The 14,542-nt window shown below is 55.5% G+C and overlaps 1 protein-coding gene across 3 annotated transcripts in view; it reads right to left on the bottom strand.

Annotated features, from left to right (window-relative positions):
* The window catches only part of Hmcn2 (hemicentin 2), a 152,571-nt gene that overhangs the window by 60,627 nt on the left and 77,402 nt on the right, over positions 1–14,542 (bottom strand). For all 3 annotated transcript variants that reach the window (XM_028884655.1, XM_037204583.1, XM_037204584.1), the window contains 14 exons: positions 14,185–14,463; positions 13,483–13,591; positions 13,156–13,325; positions 11,721–11,875; positions 11,240–11,336; positions 10,592–10,687; positions 9,484–9,660; positions 7,526–7,683; positions 6,297–6,420; positions 5,607–5,782; positions 4,881–4,977; positions 4,627–4,746; positions 2,716–2,877; positions 1,204–1,485 (listed from right to left, as the gene is read on the bottom strand). In XM_028884655.1, coding sequence (XP_028740488.1) covers positions 1,204–1,485; positions 2,716–2,877; positions 4,627–4,746; positions 4,881–4,977; positions 5,607–5,782; positions 6,297–6,420; positions 7,526–7,683; positions 9,484–9,660; positions 10,592–10,687; positions 11,240–11,336; positions 11,721–11,875; positions 13,156–13,325; positions 13,483–13,591; positions 14,185–14,463 — 2,202 coding nt within the window. The remainder of the gene's footprint in view (positions 1–1,203; positions 1,486–2,715; positions 2,878–4,626; positions 4,747–4,880; positions 4,978–5,606; positions 5,783–6,296; positions 6,421–7,525; positions 7,684–9,483; positions 9,661–10,591; positions 10,688–11,239; positions 11,337–11,720; positions 11,876–13,155; positions 13,326–13,482; positions 13,592–14,184; positions 14,464–14,542) is intronic.

The raw sequence follows: 14,542 nt of genomic DNA on the forward strand, positions 1-14,542 counted from the left end.
GGACTGGGAGGGTCCCAGCTGCTTCCATCAAAGAAGTGATATCCACATGGGTACTAGTGTGGCCACAAGTGGTCTTTGGGATCAGACAGGAACCTCAGGCCTCAGTTTCCCCACCCTTTCAGAAGAATATAAACAATCTTTCTCCTCCTCCTCCTCCTCCTCCTCCTCCTCTTCCTCCTCCTCTTCCTCCTCCTCCTCTTCTTCTTCTGACAGTGTCTTATGTATCCCAGGCTGGTCTCCAACTTGCTATGTAGCCAAGGATGATCTTGAATCCCTCACTTTCCTGCCTCTACCCCTCAAATGCTGGGATGACAGAGTGTACCACAATGCCTGGTTTATTTCATTCTGGTCATGGAACCCAGGACTTTGTTGGTAGAAGGCTAAAATACTCTTCCAACTGAGCTATACCTGGCCAAATGCACAAAACTCCCTCTTCCAGCACCCATTATGGGGCAGGAGCCGAGCAGGGTGGAATGTTTACCAAGGGGAGCCCACCCCCACCCCCCAACCTGTGCTCTGGATGAAGTGGCAATGCTGCCCTTCTGGAAAGATCTTCCACCTTCTACCCCTGGGGTGACGAGGCATGGAAAGCTTAGACCCCCAGAAGTGAGGCCTGATGAGAGGCACCTTCCCAACCCACCACGCTCACCCCTTTCCCAGCCTTCCCCGGGAACACCCTGCCTCCCCCTGAAATAGATCCGGGTACACAGCAGGGGTGGTAATGGGCTCCAGGACCCCTCTCTTCCTATACACCCAGCAGCCACCCGACTCCCACTTAGTCCTTCAGCTGCAGCTCCAGGGCCACCTCCTCCAGGCAGGTATCTTGATTCTTCTATAATGTGTGTGGTCTCTCCAGCTTTCCTACCCCAGATCCTCCCAGAACATCCCACCAGCCGCATAGAACATGGGTTACCAGGAATAGGATGAGAAAAGGCCAGCATGGGAGGGAGGGAGGGAGGGAGGGAGGGAGGGAGGGAGGGGAAAGGAGTCAGGGGGAAGGGAGGACTTGGGTGTTTTGAGAACAGCACTCAGGAGGACCCCAGTGGCCACGGTCCCCAGTGGCAGCCCTCATCAGAGCCCAGAATGAAGAAGCCCCAATGTCTACAGCGTGGCTCTAGGGCTGTGCCTGAGACTGCCTGACCTTACTCTCTCCGTCCCAGCCAGCGGCTCCATCCTCCCCACGGCCATCCCATCGGTCCTCACCCAGAACAGACAGTGTGAACCTCTTCTCGGCACGCCCAGCTGTGTTCTCAGCCACGCAGCTGTAGCCACCGGCATGGGAGGCCTGTGCCTGTTCCACGTGTAGGCTGCGGTTCTGATTCTGAAGCCACAGGCCAGGTTCCATCTGGACAGGTTGACCATTCCTCTCCCACGTCACCACTGGCAGGGGCTTCCCTGTGGCATTGCAGTCTAGGGTGGTGTTTCCACCCTGGACCACGGAGGCTGCTGTGAGCGGTTCCTGAGGGCCGGTGATCTGAGGAGGGACTGAGGTGGGAGGAAGCCTTTCAGTGGAGGTAGTTAGGGCCGCCAGATGGCGCCATGACGGGGGTTAGGGCCTCAGTGGACACAGCCATTTAGGCCTCTGCTCTTCCTTGCACTACAAGCTGTGTGACCTTGGCCAGTTCACTTCACCTCTCTGAGCCTTTCCATCCCTGTGGCAGGGTGACAGCTGTATCCATCAGTGACCTCTCAGACACACTGGGAATCGGGGTGGGCTGCTCCCCGGGGAATAGACTCAGCCATTCCTGGGCTGTGTGGTTTCAGTCTCACAGGCTGGAGTGTCTCTCGTTACCCACGCTGGCTTTGAACTTGTATTCCTTCTGCCTCAGCCTCTCAAATAGGGACTACAGCGGCCAGTGCCTTTCTGGGATTCTTTTTCTCCCCCTTCTGGTGTGTCATGTAGCTTAGGCTGGCCTTGAACTCACTATGTGACTGAGGACATTGAACTGACCTTCCTGCACCCCTTCCCAAGTGTTACATGCTAGACAAGCACTCTGTCAACTCAGCAAAGTCCTCTGTCCCGACAGTGTGGTTTTTACAAGGCCAGGATATTTCATTCCCCACCCCCACGTTCTCTCTCTCTCTCTCTCTCTCTCTCTCTCTCTCTCTCTCTCTCTCTCTCTCTCTCTCTCTCTCTGTGTGTGTGTGTGTGTGTGTGTGTGTGCTGTGCCTGTAGCATGTTTGCTCATGTATGCCCACATGTGCGTACATGTGGAAGTCTGAGGTCTGCATACAGAATCATCCTCAGTCCTTCTTCCAGTTTATTCATTGAAGCAGGGTCTCTCAATCAAACCCAGAGCTCACCAATATAGCTAGTTTTAACAGCCCCCTTGCTCTGGGGACCCCCTCTCTGCCTTCCAAGGCAAGGACCCAAGTAGACTGCCACGCCCACCTGCCATGTACATGGGCTCTGGGATCCAAACTATGGTTCTCACGCTTGCCTAGCAAACGCTCCGACCACCAAGCCTCCTCTCCAGCAGGATTCCCGTCACGAGCATGGGCTCTCTAGGGGCTTTGTACACACTCATGTCCAACCACGTCAGGGCATGCTTTCTCCTGCTGGACCTCGGAGGCACGCAGGGGCCTGCTGTCCCGTGTGCACAGGTTGGGAGCTGAGAACCTGGGCTGGAAGCCTTGCTGCTCCCACCCCCACGTGGCCTAGACGGCAGCTCTTTCCTTCGTCTGTGCACGCCTCCCCGCCCTGGCAGGGCTTACCCAGAACCTCCAGCTGCTGCGCCCGGCTGCTGGTCCCCGCTGTGTTGCTGCACTCACAGACGTATGTCCCCTCCTGGGCCGACTGGGCCTGTCCCAGGTACAGCAGCCTTCCGACTGCCAACACCTGTCCCAGGCCATCCCTCTCCCCAGGCAGGGGCTGACCTGGGACAGTGAGAAAAGAGTGCTGGTCCAGGGACCTGAGGTCCTTACATGAGGAAAAGTGGTCCTCCCAACCACTAGCTCCAGCCTCTAGGCACCCTCATAACGACACCTCCTCCGGGAAGCCTTCCCTGGATCCTGGCATCTCTCTGAGCCACCATGCTCCCAACTTTGGACTTCTGAGCATGACCTGCCCTGTATCACTAGAGGTCAAACCAAACCCTTCGCAATGACCCCAGTTCCGTTCCCACCACTCTGTGGACCATTTCCCACTGTGTCCATCTGGCTGACTCTGCCACAGCCCTGCTGAACCCTTCTGCTGTCCCAAAAGCATGCTTGGTGTGTTCCGCCCCAGGGCCTCTGCCCCTACCGTGACCTCTGCCTGGAATGCTTCTCCTTGCTCTGTCCTCAGGATTATCCCTCATCTTGGGTCAAACATTCCAGCCACATAACTTAAAATTCCAAATCCTGGCCACACATGCCTTTTCCCTTTGTAACCCACTCCCTAAGGCCCGGAGTGACTGCTCACTTTCTGTGAGTCACCTGACCACTCAGGTGAGGGTAGGCCTTGGTCCACTTTGCTGACTTCCCAGGTCCCCAAAACCCCGTCCAACCTGCTCTCCATATGCGGGTTAAGGAAAACCCTCACAGTATTTTGTTCTAGGCTCTGGACTTTGAATGCAGCAGTGGCCAAAACAGTGCCTCATGTGGTTCACAGACCGACGGAACAGGACAGACAGATAGCCATGCAGGGAGACCCTGACCAGCCAGGGCTTGGGGAGGGGTGGTTCTGGCAGAAGTGACAGGGATTTGGGGCCTGAAGATCAGTCTGCTGTCACAGTCTAGAAGGGGTCTGCAGATGGGGGCAAAACAGAGGGGCTGGGGAAAAGCACCTCTGGAGCCAGCTGGTCCCCATTGAAGGCTGGAAACCCACACCCTCACTGAGGCACCAGGGTGCTGGGTGAGAAGTGCTGGGTGAGGGGGTGCTGGGTGAGAGGTGCTGGGTGAGGGGGTGCTGGGTGAGGGGGTTCTGGATGGGGGGTGCTGGGTGAGGGGTTCTGGTGAGGGGTGCTGGGTGAGAGGTGCTGGTGAGGGGGTGCTGGGTGAGGGGTGCTGGGTGAGGGGTGCTGGGTGAGGGGTGCTGGGTGAGGGGGTGCTGGGTGAGGGGGGTGCTGGGTGAGGGGTGCTGGGTGAGAGGTGCTGGGTGAGGGGTGCTGGGTGAGGGGGTGCTGGGTGAGAGGTGCTGGGTGAGGGGGTTCTGGGTGAGGGGTGCTGGGTGAGGGGGTGCTGGGTGAGAGGTGCTGGGTGAGGGGTGCTGGGTGAGGGGGTTCTGGATGGGGGGTGCTGGTGAGGGTGCTGGGTGAGGGGGTGCTGGGTGAGAGGTGCTGGGTGAGAGGTGCTGGGTGAGGGGTGCTGGGTGAGGGGGTGCTGGGTGAGGGGTGCTGGGTGAGGGGGTGCTGGGTGAGGGGTTCTGGGTGAGGGGTGCTGGGTGAGGGGTGCTGGGTGAGGGGGTGCTGGGTGAGGGGGTGCTGGGTGAGGGGTGCTGGGTGAGGGGTGCTGGGTGAGGGGGTTCTGGGTGAGGGGTGCTGGGTGAGGGGTGCTGGGTGAGGGGTGCTGGGTGAGAGGTGCTGGGTGAGGGGGTGCTGGGTGAGGGGTGCTGGGTGAGGGGTGCTGGGTGAGGGGGTGCTGGGTGAGGGGGTGCTGGGTGAGGGGTGCTGGGTGAGGGGAGCTGAGAGAGGGCAGCCATCCTACCATCCTTCCTCCATGAGATCTTGGGGAAGGGAACGCCCTGGCAGTCACACGACAGTCTGGCGGTCTGGCCCTCGCTCACAGTCAGGGTGTAAGGCTCCTTTGCGGGGAACTCTGGAGGGACTGGTTCAGAGCAGACAGGAATTGAGGGGGTTGGGATGGGAGGGAGGGTTGTATCCTGGGGCCCAGATAGGTGTCCCCCCTTCTTCTTGGGATCTGAAAGCCAGCCCTGGGGGAGGGGACCTGGAGACCCTCACCCCAGACATTCAAGTTGAAATGCTTCTCAGAGCGGCCCGCCTGGTTCAGGGCCTCACAGGTGTAGTGGCCCGCGTCCCACACCTTCACTCGGTCCACCTGGCCAGGAGCAAAGACAGCTAGCTAGTCAGTGAGTCAAGCAGAGACAGTGTCGCCCCTAGACGGCCTGTGTTAACCTCATCATGTCACGTGACCTCACTGAGCTGCAATGTGAAGCTGTGACAGGAGCTTCCTGCCTGTGACACCAAGAGGTTTCTAGAACCCAGGGCCGCTCCATGTCACCCTCTGGCTCCTCTACATCAGACCCACAGCCTAGATCTGCCAAGAGTCTGGGCATATGGCAAGCCAGTCCTAATCCAGGCCTTCATCTATTCCCACCATGCTCAGAAAGTCCACCAGAATCCACCAGAAGAGAAGGTGGGGAGTGAAGGATGATGGGTAAGGGATCTATCATCTTGGGGTCAGACCCTGACCCGGAGGTAATGAGAATAAAGGGAGAGGAGAGGAGATCAAAGGTGGTGCTTAGAGATGGGAGTGGTCCTATCACAAGGGGGGGGAGGGGCAGCAAGCATAGGCTGGGGTCCTGAGGGAGACTCTGAGGGCTCTGTCCCCTGGTGGGTGATCCTTGGTCACACTCAGCTGATCACTGCTCACAGGGACCTGAGACACCCATAAGCCCTGCCCTGAGCAGCCAGCGCCTTCAGGCAGTCCGCTGCACAGCTGCACACCTCCAGCAAGGCCTTGTCTGCAGAGAGGCGGATGCCAGGGTGAGGCTCCAGGGGTCGCCCATCCTTCCGCCATCTAAGCACAGGGGGCGGCATGGCATGGCTCTGGCACTCCAGTGCCACGGACTCATTGACCACAACAGACACGTTCAGCTCTTCTCCGAGGATGCTGGGGGGCACTGTGCGTACGAACAGGGAAGGAACCCCAAGGTGAGTGATGGGACACCAGGAAAGGCCACAACTGAGGTAGCCAATTCCCGCAGCTAGGGACAAACCCTAGTGGATGAGAGTCACATCCAGCCTAGTCCTGCCACCTCAGCCCTGCTGTGCAGGCTTGGTGGCAAGTGCCTTGACCTGCTGAGCCCCAACCCCCTCAGTGTGGGAGCCAGAGAGCCCTGGGCTTCCCTCCTGACTCTGCACATTGCCCCAACCCTGGAGCATCATGCTTCTTCCCCTTGCCCTAACCACAGAGCTCCTGGCCGTGCATGGCCATTTGCCTGCTACTTGCCCACCCATGGGGACGCTCATGCCCCAGGACAGGTCTCTACTATCTAATGGTGACCACAAGGTCAGGTGCCAACTCCCCTTTCTTCCATCTGCTCCCTGCCTGGACCGAGCACATGGCTGGGGATCCCTCTCCGCCTCAAGCCCAGCTTCTTGGAATGGTCACCCCCACCCAGGCTAGAGACTCACTGTGAACTTGCAGGACGATGTCGCGACGATCCTCACCCACAGCACTCACTGCTACACAGGAGTAGCTACCCGCGTCTGAAGCATGGGCACTGGCCACGGTGAGGACTTGGCCTCCGGGGAAGACCTGTACCCCCAGAGGGAAGTCCACGTCAAATGCCCCTCCTACTACAGGGACAGTGCCTGAGCCCTGGTACCACACCCTCTCGAACCCTGTTCCAGACCCCTCCAAGACAGGGGGGCCATAAGCTGCACCCCTTAACCTCAGGACCCTGCTGGCGGTGGCAGTTGTATCTGTCTCTAGAAGAGCCACCTGGAGCCATTCTGCCCACCCCAGTGACCACTTGTCATGTGAAGCCAGGAGACCTCAAGAGGTATCAAGTTGAGATGGACCTCGTGTATAAAACACATAATCAGAACTGGTGTGAAAAGAAGAGTATGGGATGTCTTGTGAGTGATTTTTTTTAGGTGATTTCACATGTGAAAATGCACCTTTTTTGATATTGGATTTGATAGCATTAAAATTGGTTTGCCTTTGCCATGCACACCTTTACTACCAGCACTTGAGGAGCAGAGACAGGCCAATCGTTGTGAGTTCAAGGCCAGTCTAGTCTACATACTACATAACGGGTGTCAGGACAGCCAGGGTTACACAGTGAGACCCTATTTCAGAAATGAAACAAAAATTGGCTTGCCTTTTTTCCTCCTGAGGGAAGGTCCTATACAGTCCAGACTGATCTTGAACTTTTCATGTAGCGGAGAATGATAACCTTGATTCTCCTGCTTCTACCGCCAGAGTGCTGTGACTCCAGGTGTATGTCGGCATGCCTAGCCTATACGAGGCTGTCTATAGAAGGGCTCTGTGGACAGCTACATCCCCAGCCCTTTTCATTACTTCTTTCTGAGGGAGGACTGAGAGAGATCAACATGTAGCCCACACTGGCCTGGAACTCACTATGTTGATTGGCCTAGCCTTGAAGTCATGGTGATCCTCCTGCCTCAGCCTCCTGAGTACTGGGGTTTGGGCTTGCACATCATAGCTAGCTCTCTTTTTCCTCATTTCAGTGTGGCTACAGAACACTCTAGTCTGCATATTCAGCTGGCACGTACCATCGCTGGGTGAGAAGGGACTCCACCTCTCCCTCACCCTAGGCTCCCAGGGCCTGACCTCTGCAGCCAGTGCCTATGGAACGTAGCAGGAGGTTGCTCCGGGGCCACCCAGTGCTACTGACCTTGAGGCCAGGGGTCCCCTCAGGGGACACAGGGTTTCCATCCTTCAGCCATATCAGCGTAGGACTGGGGGTGCCAGTGGCGTTACAGGTTAGACGGAAGGGCATGCCAAGCAGTACTGGGCCCGGCAGGCTGGGTGGCAGGGTGATTTGGGGTGGCACTGCAAAGGGAAGCAGGGGACACAAGCTGGTGTACCCTCGGGAACACAGGTCACAAACAAAACATGGGTGTAGCATCCCGACCCAGGCAGCCATGTCATAGACACTGTGTCAACACCCCGGAGGCTTTACTAATGAGAAACTGAGGCTCAGTTTCTGAGCCTGCCCAAGGCTAATCAGCTAGAATGTGGCTGACGCCACACTCAAACTCACGCCTTGGGTCAGCAGAAGTGACTTATCATGGGGATCGTATGGGAAGTGAGAGCTGAGGGTCCTCCTGACTCAGATCTCAGATGTGACACTGCCATCCTGGGAGAACCACAGCTAAGACCCCACTGTCTCCAGGGGGCTTTCAAGAGCAAAGCTGGTTTTTTCCTCATGGCCCGTGAGACCCAAGTGGTCCAGCTCTAGTTGGCTACCAGCAGCACCCCGATTCCTCTCTGTTTGTATGCTCCAGGCATACCCAGCATTGGTTAATGTTGGCCTCCATGCATGCCATGGCCATTACCATCTTCACCAGAGCAGCTACAACTTCCTGATTGAGACTCTCACAAGATTGGGCCTCCTGGGGTTCCCTCACTGCAGGAGAAGGTAGGGAAGGCTGCTCCCTCCCTCCAGCTGCACATGGTCTCTGGGGGTGCTAGAGGATGCTAAAGGTGTTATAGGGGGTGGGAGACTGACAGAAGAGGGACTCTGCAGCCTTTGGGGTGCTGATATGTGACTTTTTGTTAATACCTTTATCTGGGGGTCATCCATACTCCTATGAGAAACCCTTTACCCATGATCCTGTAAGCAAAGCCCAGTAAACTCATTGGTTACCCAAGCTGGACTTGGGTGGAATCATTCCTGCCATTGGGGATCTATATGGGATGTATTAATATTTGTTCACATGGCCCTAGGGAAATTCACTCAAAACCCAGCCTCCCTTCATGTTCTCATGTTTCCTACCTCTCTGTAGCTTAGATAGAGGAATAGATCAATGATGAGATGAATGGGCACAGGACTGAATGGTTAGATATTGCATTAATGACGGATGGGCAGATATTTGTATACATAAATGGAAGACTGGATGGGTGGGTGAATGGATGGACCAAAGTTTGGAATACATGGATGGTTGGATCAATGAATGGACGATTAATTCCTTTTTTTTTTTTTTTTTTTTTTTTGGTTTTTCGAGACAGGGTTTCTCTGTGTAGCTTTGCGCCTTTCCTGGAACTCACTTGGTAGCCCAGGCTGGCCTCGAACTCACAGAGATCCGCCTGGCTCTGCCTCCCGAGTGCTGGGATTAAAGGCGTGTGCCACCACTGCCCGGCGACAATTAATTCTTTATATGAATGAATGAGAGGCTGGATTGCTGGCTAGTGAATGGGTTGGTAGATGAATGAATAGATGAGTGGATGGATGGGTGGGTAAATGGTGGTTCAGTGGGTAGATGGATGGAGGATGGATAAATGGAAGGAATAATTGTTGGGTAGACAGATGGGTAGGGAGATAGATGGATGGATGGGTACATAGGTGGGTGAGTGGTGTGTGGGTAGATAGTAAATAGATGAATAGATGGAAAAGTAGATGGTAGATGGGTAGATACATGAGTGATGGATGGGAACAAAGGTGGGTGGATGGGTGAATGTAAGGATAGGCGTGTGAATGGTAGATGGCCAGATGCATGGATGTGTAGATGTGGGATGGACAGATGAATGATGGGTAGATAAGCTGAAAAACAAGTGACAAGAGACAGAGGGCTAGACAAATGCAAAGAAAACGAGCATTTTGGAAAAGGCCCTACAGTCCTGACCACTCACCATTGACCCGTAGGCCGTACTGAAGCCCTGCATTGCCCGCCACATTGGTAGCCACACAGCGGTAGCTCCCTGCATCAGAAAGCTGGGCTCGCTCAATGCGAAGTACTCTCCCATCAGCTGATACTGTTACCCCTCTCTGGGTAGAGATAGGCTGGCGGCCCTTAAACCAGGAGACATCTGGGAGAGAAAAGACGTATGCAATCATCCTATCAGCTGCTGACTGTTGGCTGTCGGGGCATTCAGAAAAACTCCCAGAGTGAGCACACACATCACCTCAGGAAACAAGACCAGGAGCTAAGAGGAAGCCCGAGGATGGGGGCTAGTCAGCCAAGGTAAAGAAGAGCCCAAACCAGCCAAGCCCTCTCCTCTTCCCCATAGCTGCTACCCTTTCCCAGGAGAGCACAGAGCAGTGGTTCTCAGCCCTCCTAATGCTTCGACCCTTTAGTACAGTTCCTCATGTTGTGGTGACCCTCAACCATAAAAGTATTTTCATTGCTACTTCAAAACTGTAAATTTTGTTATTGTTATGAATCATAATGTAAATATCTGATATGCAGGATACCTGATATGCGATCCTGTGAAAGGGTCATTTGACCCCCAAAGAGGTCGCGGCTCACAAGTTGAGAACCACTGGTGTAGAAGGCAAGCACCCTGGACAGCCTCAAAGGCAAGGGCGGAGCACTATGCCTTCGGCTTCCTTATCTCCAGCCAGGGCCCACCATACCTACCTAGGGGCTCCACAGGAGGTAAGATTTCCTGGGCTCACCCACCCAATACAAGTGACTGTCCTTAGCCATGAGGGGACAGGAAATGGGCCCTCCTCCTGGGACATGGATAAGTTTCACCCTAGCCCGGATGCAGGCGTTCATCCGATTCACTCAAGTGGCCCAGTTCTTTTCCTTCATGCTGACCTGGGAGGACCAGGTGGAGGGGATCCTATTCTTCACCCACAGCCTGGACCAGCCTGGGGATGCTAGAACCCCTGTACAGAACTCTTACAGGTTTGTTCCTGACCTTCATACAAACAAAGCTCCGGGTACTTGCAGCCCCTTCCACAGGGATTGAGGACTGGCTAGAGGGGACTTCTGGCCAAGGGGAGGGGTCTTACCTGGAGGAGGCACACCTGAAGCCAGACACTCCAAGGTCACTGAGGCATTCTCCAGAACCGCCTTGTTGACTGGGCCTGGTTCAATGTTGGGGGGAACTAGGGGGTCACAAGGAGAAACTGTTCTTGGAGGGTGTGAGTTCCAGGCAGCCCCAATCCCAGCCATTTTTTGACTTTTTTCACTTCTCCTAAAGGGTTCTGGCAACAAGGCTCTCACATCCGTGGACCAGGAAGCTTGTCCTTAGAAAAACCCCAGACCAGAGCAGGGGCTATGAGCTCTTCACTGAGGTCACACAGGGTTCCTGGCCCACAACCTCAGCCCCATGAAGGAGCCAAAGCTGGCACAGTAGAATCTGGAAACTCAGGCAGCCCTGGAGTAGCCAGACAGGGCTTGTCCACACTTCCAGGGACACATATGAACCCCAAAACATGAATCCAGCCAGCAAGGGAGCCATTAACATGGGCAAGGTGACCCCTGAAAACATTGCAAGGGTCCACCAGCTACTGCTATTCTTCGTCTCAGCTCTGTCTACGCTTTGCAAGGTTAAGCACACAGCTGTAAAGCTAAAACTCCCACTCCCAGTATCAAGGTCCCTTGAGGTGCCACCAGTCACCCCAGGCCTTGGACCCCAATCAAGCTGCAGTCCTTACCCAGAACCCTTAGTGTTACATCCTTCTTGCTCTCCCCTACCAGGTTGGTGGCTGCACACGTGTAGACACCTTCATCTCTCAGGTCTGCCTTCTCGATCTGGGAGAGAAAGGTCTGGGGATGAGAGGAAGCCATGCAATCCAGGACCAGGCCACCGTCAGTCAGAAGAGGGCAGGATGTGGGAATGGCCTCCACAGGCAGATGCAAGCGTTGCAAGTGAGCCGTGGGCCCAGCACTGACATTCCTGGGCTCCTCTCTTCTCCATGATATCATCTCTGTCTTTTTCCTCTGGTAGCCAAGTTTCTGGGGCCTGGACCAGGCTAAGGGCCCCCTCCATTCCCCAGGTGTAGCACCCAAAGGCCTATTCAGTGTGCACATGCTGAGGGCTCTGTTGTTCCACCCGTCTGCAAAGACTCTGCTCAGGGTCTCCAGGACCTCCACAGAGTCGCTGTCTGACAGACAGCCCTGGGTCTCTAACTGTACCTGAAGTCTGCCCCCTGAGGTTGCCATGGCCACACCATCCTTCCACCAGCGGATGCTCGGGGTAGGCACTCCAGTACCTACACACTGGAGGGTTACAGGCTGCAGGAAAGGGGCTGTGAGGTTCTCACCCCCCAAGATGTGCACTGATGGGAGCTCTGGGCAGGAGAGATGGAGAGAGCCTGAGTCAGGCTCAAGAGGCCTCTAGTGAGCACCCAGTAACTCCTTAAATGGCTACAAGTCAAAGTGTGGCTTTGAAGGTCTGGCCAAAGGAATGGCTTCTAGAACCCCTGCTCCTCAAACATCTGGGTAAGGGAAGGAACTCCCCACAGAGAGCCAACACAACAGTGCTTTCCCTTTGGAAGTTTTCCCAATCCATGCATCCATAGTTCCATCTATTCATCTATCCATCCATCCATCCATATATGCATCCAACCATCCACCCACACATCCATCCATCTACCTGTCTATTCATCCAACCATCCATCCATCCATCCATTCATCCATCTGTCCACCTATGCATCCACCCATCCATCCACACATCCACCCATCCATTCATCCAACTACATATCCATCCATCCATTCATCCATCCATCCATCCACACACCCTCCACCCACCAATCCATTCATCTATCTATCCATACATCCACTGATTCATCCACATATCTATCCACATACTCATCTACTTATTCATTCATCTACCTGTCCATCCATTCATCTACCTACTCATCCACTTCCCCATCCATCTAGCCCATGCATTCAGCAACTTAGCTATCTATCCATCCATCCATCTTGCTATCTGCCTAACTGCCTATCCATGCATCCAATCAGCCATCCATCCAGTTATCCATTCTATTCATCCATCTACTTATCCACATGTGTCCATAAGAGTATTACATATCCATTCTATGACCATAACTGACGTAGGCCCCACATAAAATAAGAGACCACCATGCTGCCCTTTTGGAGGTCTCAGAGCTGGTGTGGAGAAGGACAGTTACCCAATCCACTCCTGAGAAGGAGGGTGGTAGGCAGTAGCCATGAGAGACTGAACAGTGAGGATAAAGTGTGGTGCAATCAAGAAGGCTTCTTGGAAGAAAGAGCAGACCTGAAAAACAGGAGCTAGGCAAACTGAGAAGAGAGACAGTGGTGTGTATCAAAGATTTAAATGCAGTTAGATGTGCTCATCAGGATGAGAGTGAGCGGAGGCAGGGGAAGGGAAGTCCCCAGGCAATTGGACAGGATAGATGATAAGTGTGATGAGCAGCTAAGACAAGCCTCTCCCATCTATGTCTTTGGAAGTCCAGCCTAGAAGTCTACACAGAGGAGACAGGTCCCATGTCATTCCCAGGCCTGCTGTGGCCTCCAGCTCCCCTACCCCCATCATTTCAGGTTGCCCACTGCCCCAGAGCCCCCAGACCCCCAGATACCTGCTCACCATGCACAGAGACCTCCACCTCAGCCCCAGATGTCCCTGCCTCATTGGTGGCCTGGCAGGCAAAGAGGCCCGAGTGGCCCAGCTCCACGTGGCCGATGCGCAATATAGTCCCCTGTGAGGTCAGGTGCACTCCAGCAAGCTCCTGGACCGGGCGGCCATTCTGCAGCCACCTGATAGGTGGAGAGGGGGTAAGGTCACCTTGAAGCCTCCCTCCCATGGCTTCATGACCACATTTACATCCCTAGGAGCAGGAATGGCTTCCCTGTCACCCTCTCTCACCACAGCCCACATTCTGCCTGCCCCCACCCTGGCCAGTTCTGTACATACTGGATGGTAGGCATCGGAGACCCTGATGCCTGGCATGGAAGATCTAGAGACTGTCCCACGATGGCAGTCACCTGGCTCATGCCTTCAGCCACCAGCAGCTGTGGGGGCACTGTGGGCAGGACATGCTGCTGGATGGTTGGAGCTCATCCTGGCCTTAAGTGCTCCCAAGGCCCCAGTCCCCACAGCCTTCTAGTCTCCCCTCAAGTGCTCCCCCAGGAGGCCTTCCAGGGCCACAGAAGGCCATGAGAGGGGCTCTATGGCCTCCCCAGAGACCATTTATCTCGTGTCTGTCCTCAGCTAGACTAAGGACCGGGAGCCCTGTCTGCCTTGTAGTCTGCTCTCTATCTTATGTCCCAGAGGGCCACAAAGAGTCTCGTCTGGGAAGGTAGAAAATGAGTGTCAGCTGAGCAGGACTCGAACCCACTCCCAGGCTGGGGGCTCAGACAGGCTCTTGGGCATGCCCATCCTGTGGACAGAGGGCAGAGCACCATCCTTCCTGGGCAGTCCAGGGCTGTGGGAAGGAGTGAGGATCAGAGCCCCCTCACTCAACCTTGCCTCTCCCACCACGTCTTCCCAAACCAGGTCTCACTGTTCACCTGTGGCACACAGGGAGAGGGCACCTGTGCTTCTCTGCCACCCTCCACCTCCTCTGGGGCTGAGCACGGAGTGGGCATGGGAGGGGACCTTCCACAGCGGGCTCACCCTGCACCTCCACCGAGTACTGCAGCACAGCCTCCCCGGCAGGGCTGCTGGCCACGCAGCTGTAGAGACCACCAGACGCCTCTCCTGGGTTCTCCAGCTGCAGGACGCCACCTGCCTCCAGCCAGGTCCCGTTGCTGTCCACCACTGGCAGCCCTTCGTGCTGCCAGGAGATGGTGGGGGGTGGATGGCCTCTGGCCACACACTCCAGTGCCACGGGCTTCCCAGCCATGGCCTGCACCAGGTACGGCCCTCCATCAGCACCCTCAATGGTAGGTGAAACTAGGGAAGAGACAGGGGTGTCTCAGGGATCAATGGTTGTAGCTCTGCTCCCCAGCCTCATCCTATTAGCTGGGTCTTG

Source organism: Peromyscus leucopus, chromosome 4 (genome assembly GCF_004664715.2).
Source record: "Peromyscus leucopus breed LL Stock chromosome 4, UCI_PerLeu_2.1, whole genome shotgun sequence".
Taxonomy (NCBI): domain Eukaryota; kingdom Metazoa; phylum Chordata; class Mammalia; order Rodentia; family Cricetidae; genus Peromyscus; species Peromyscus leucopus.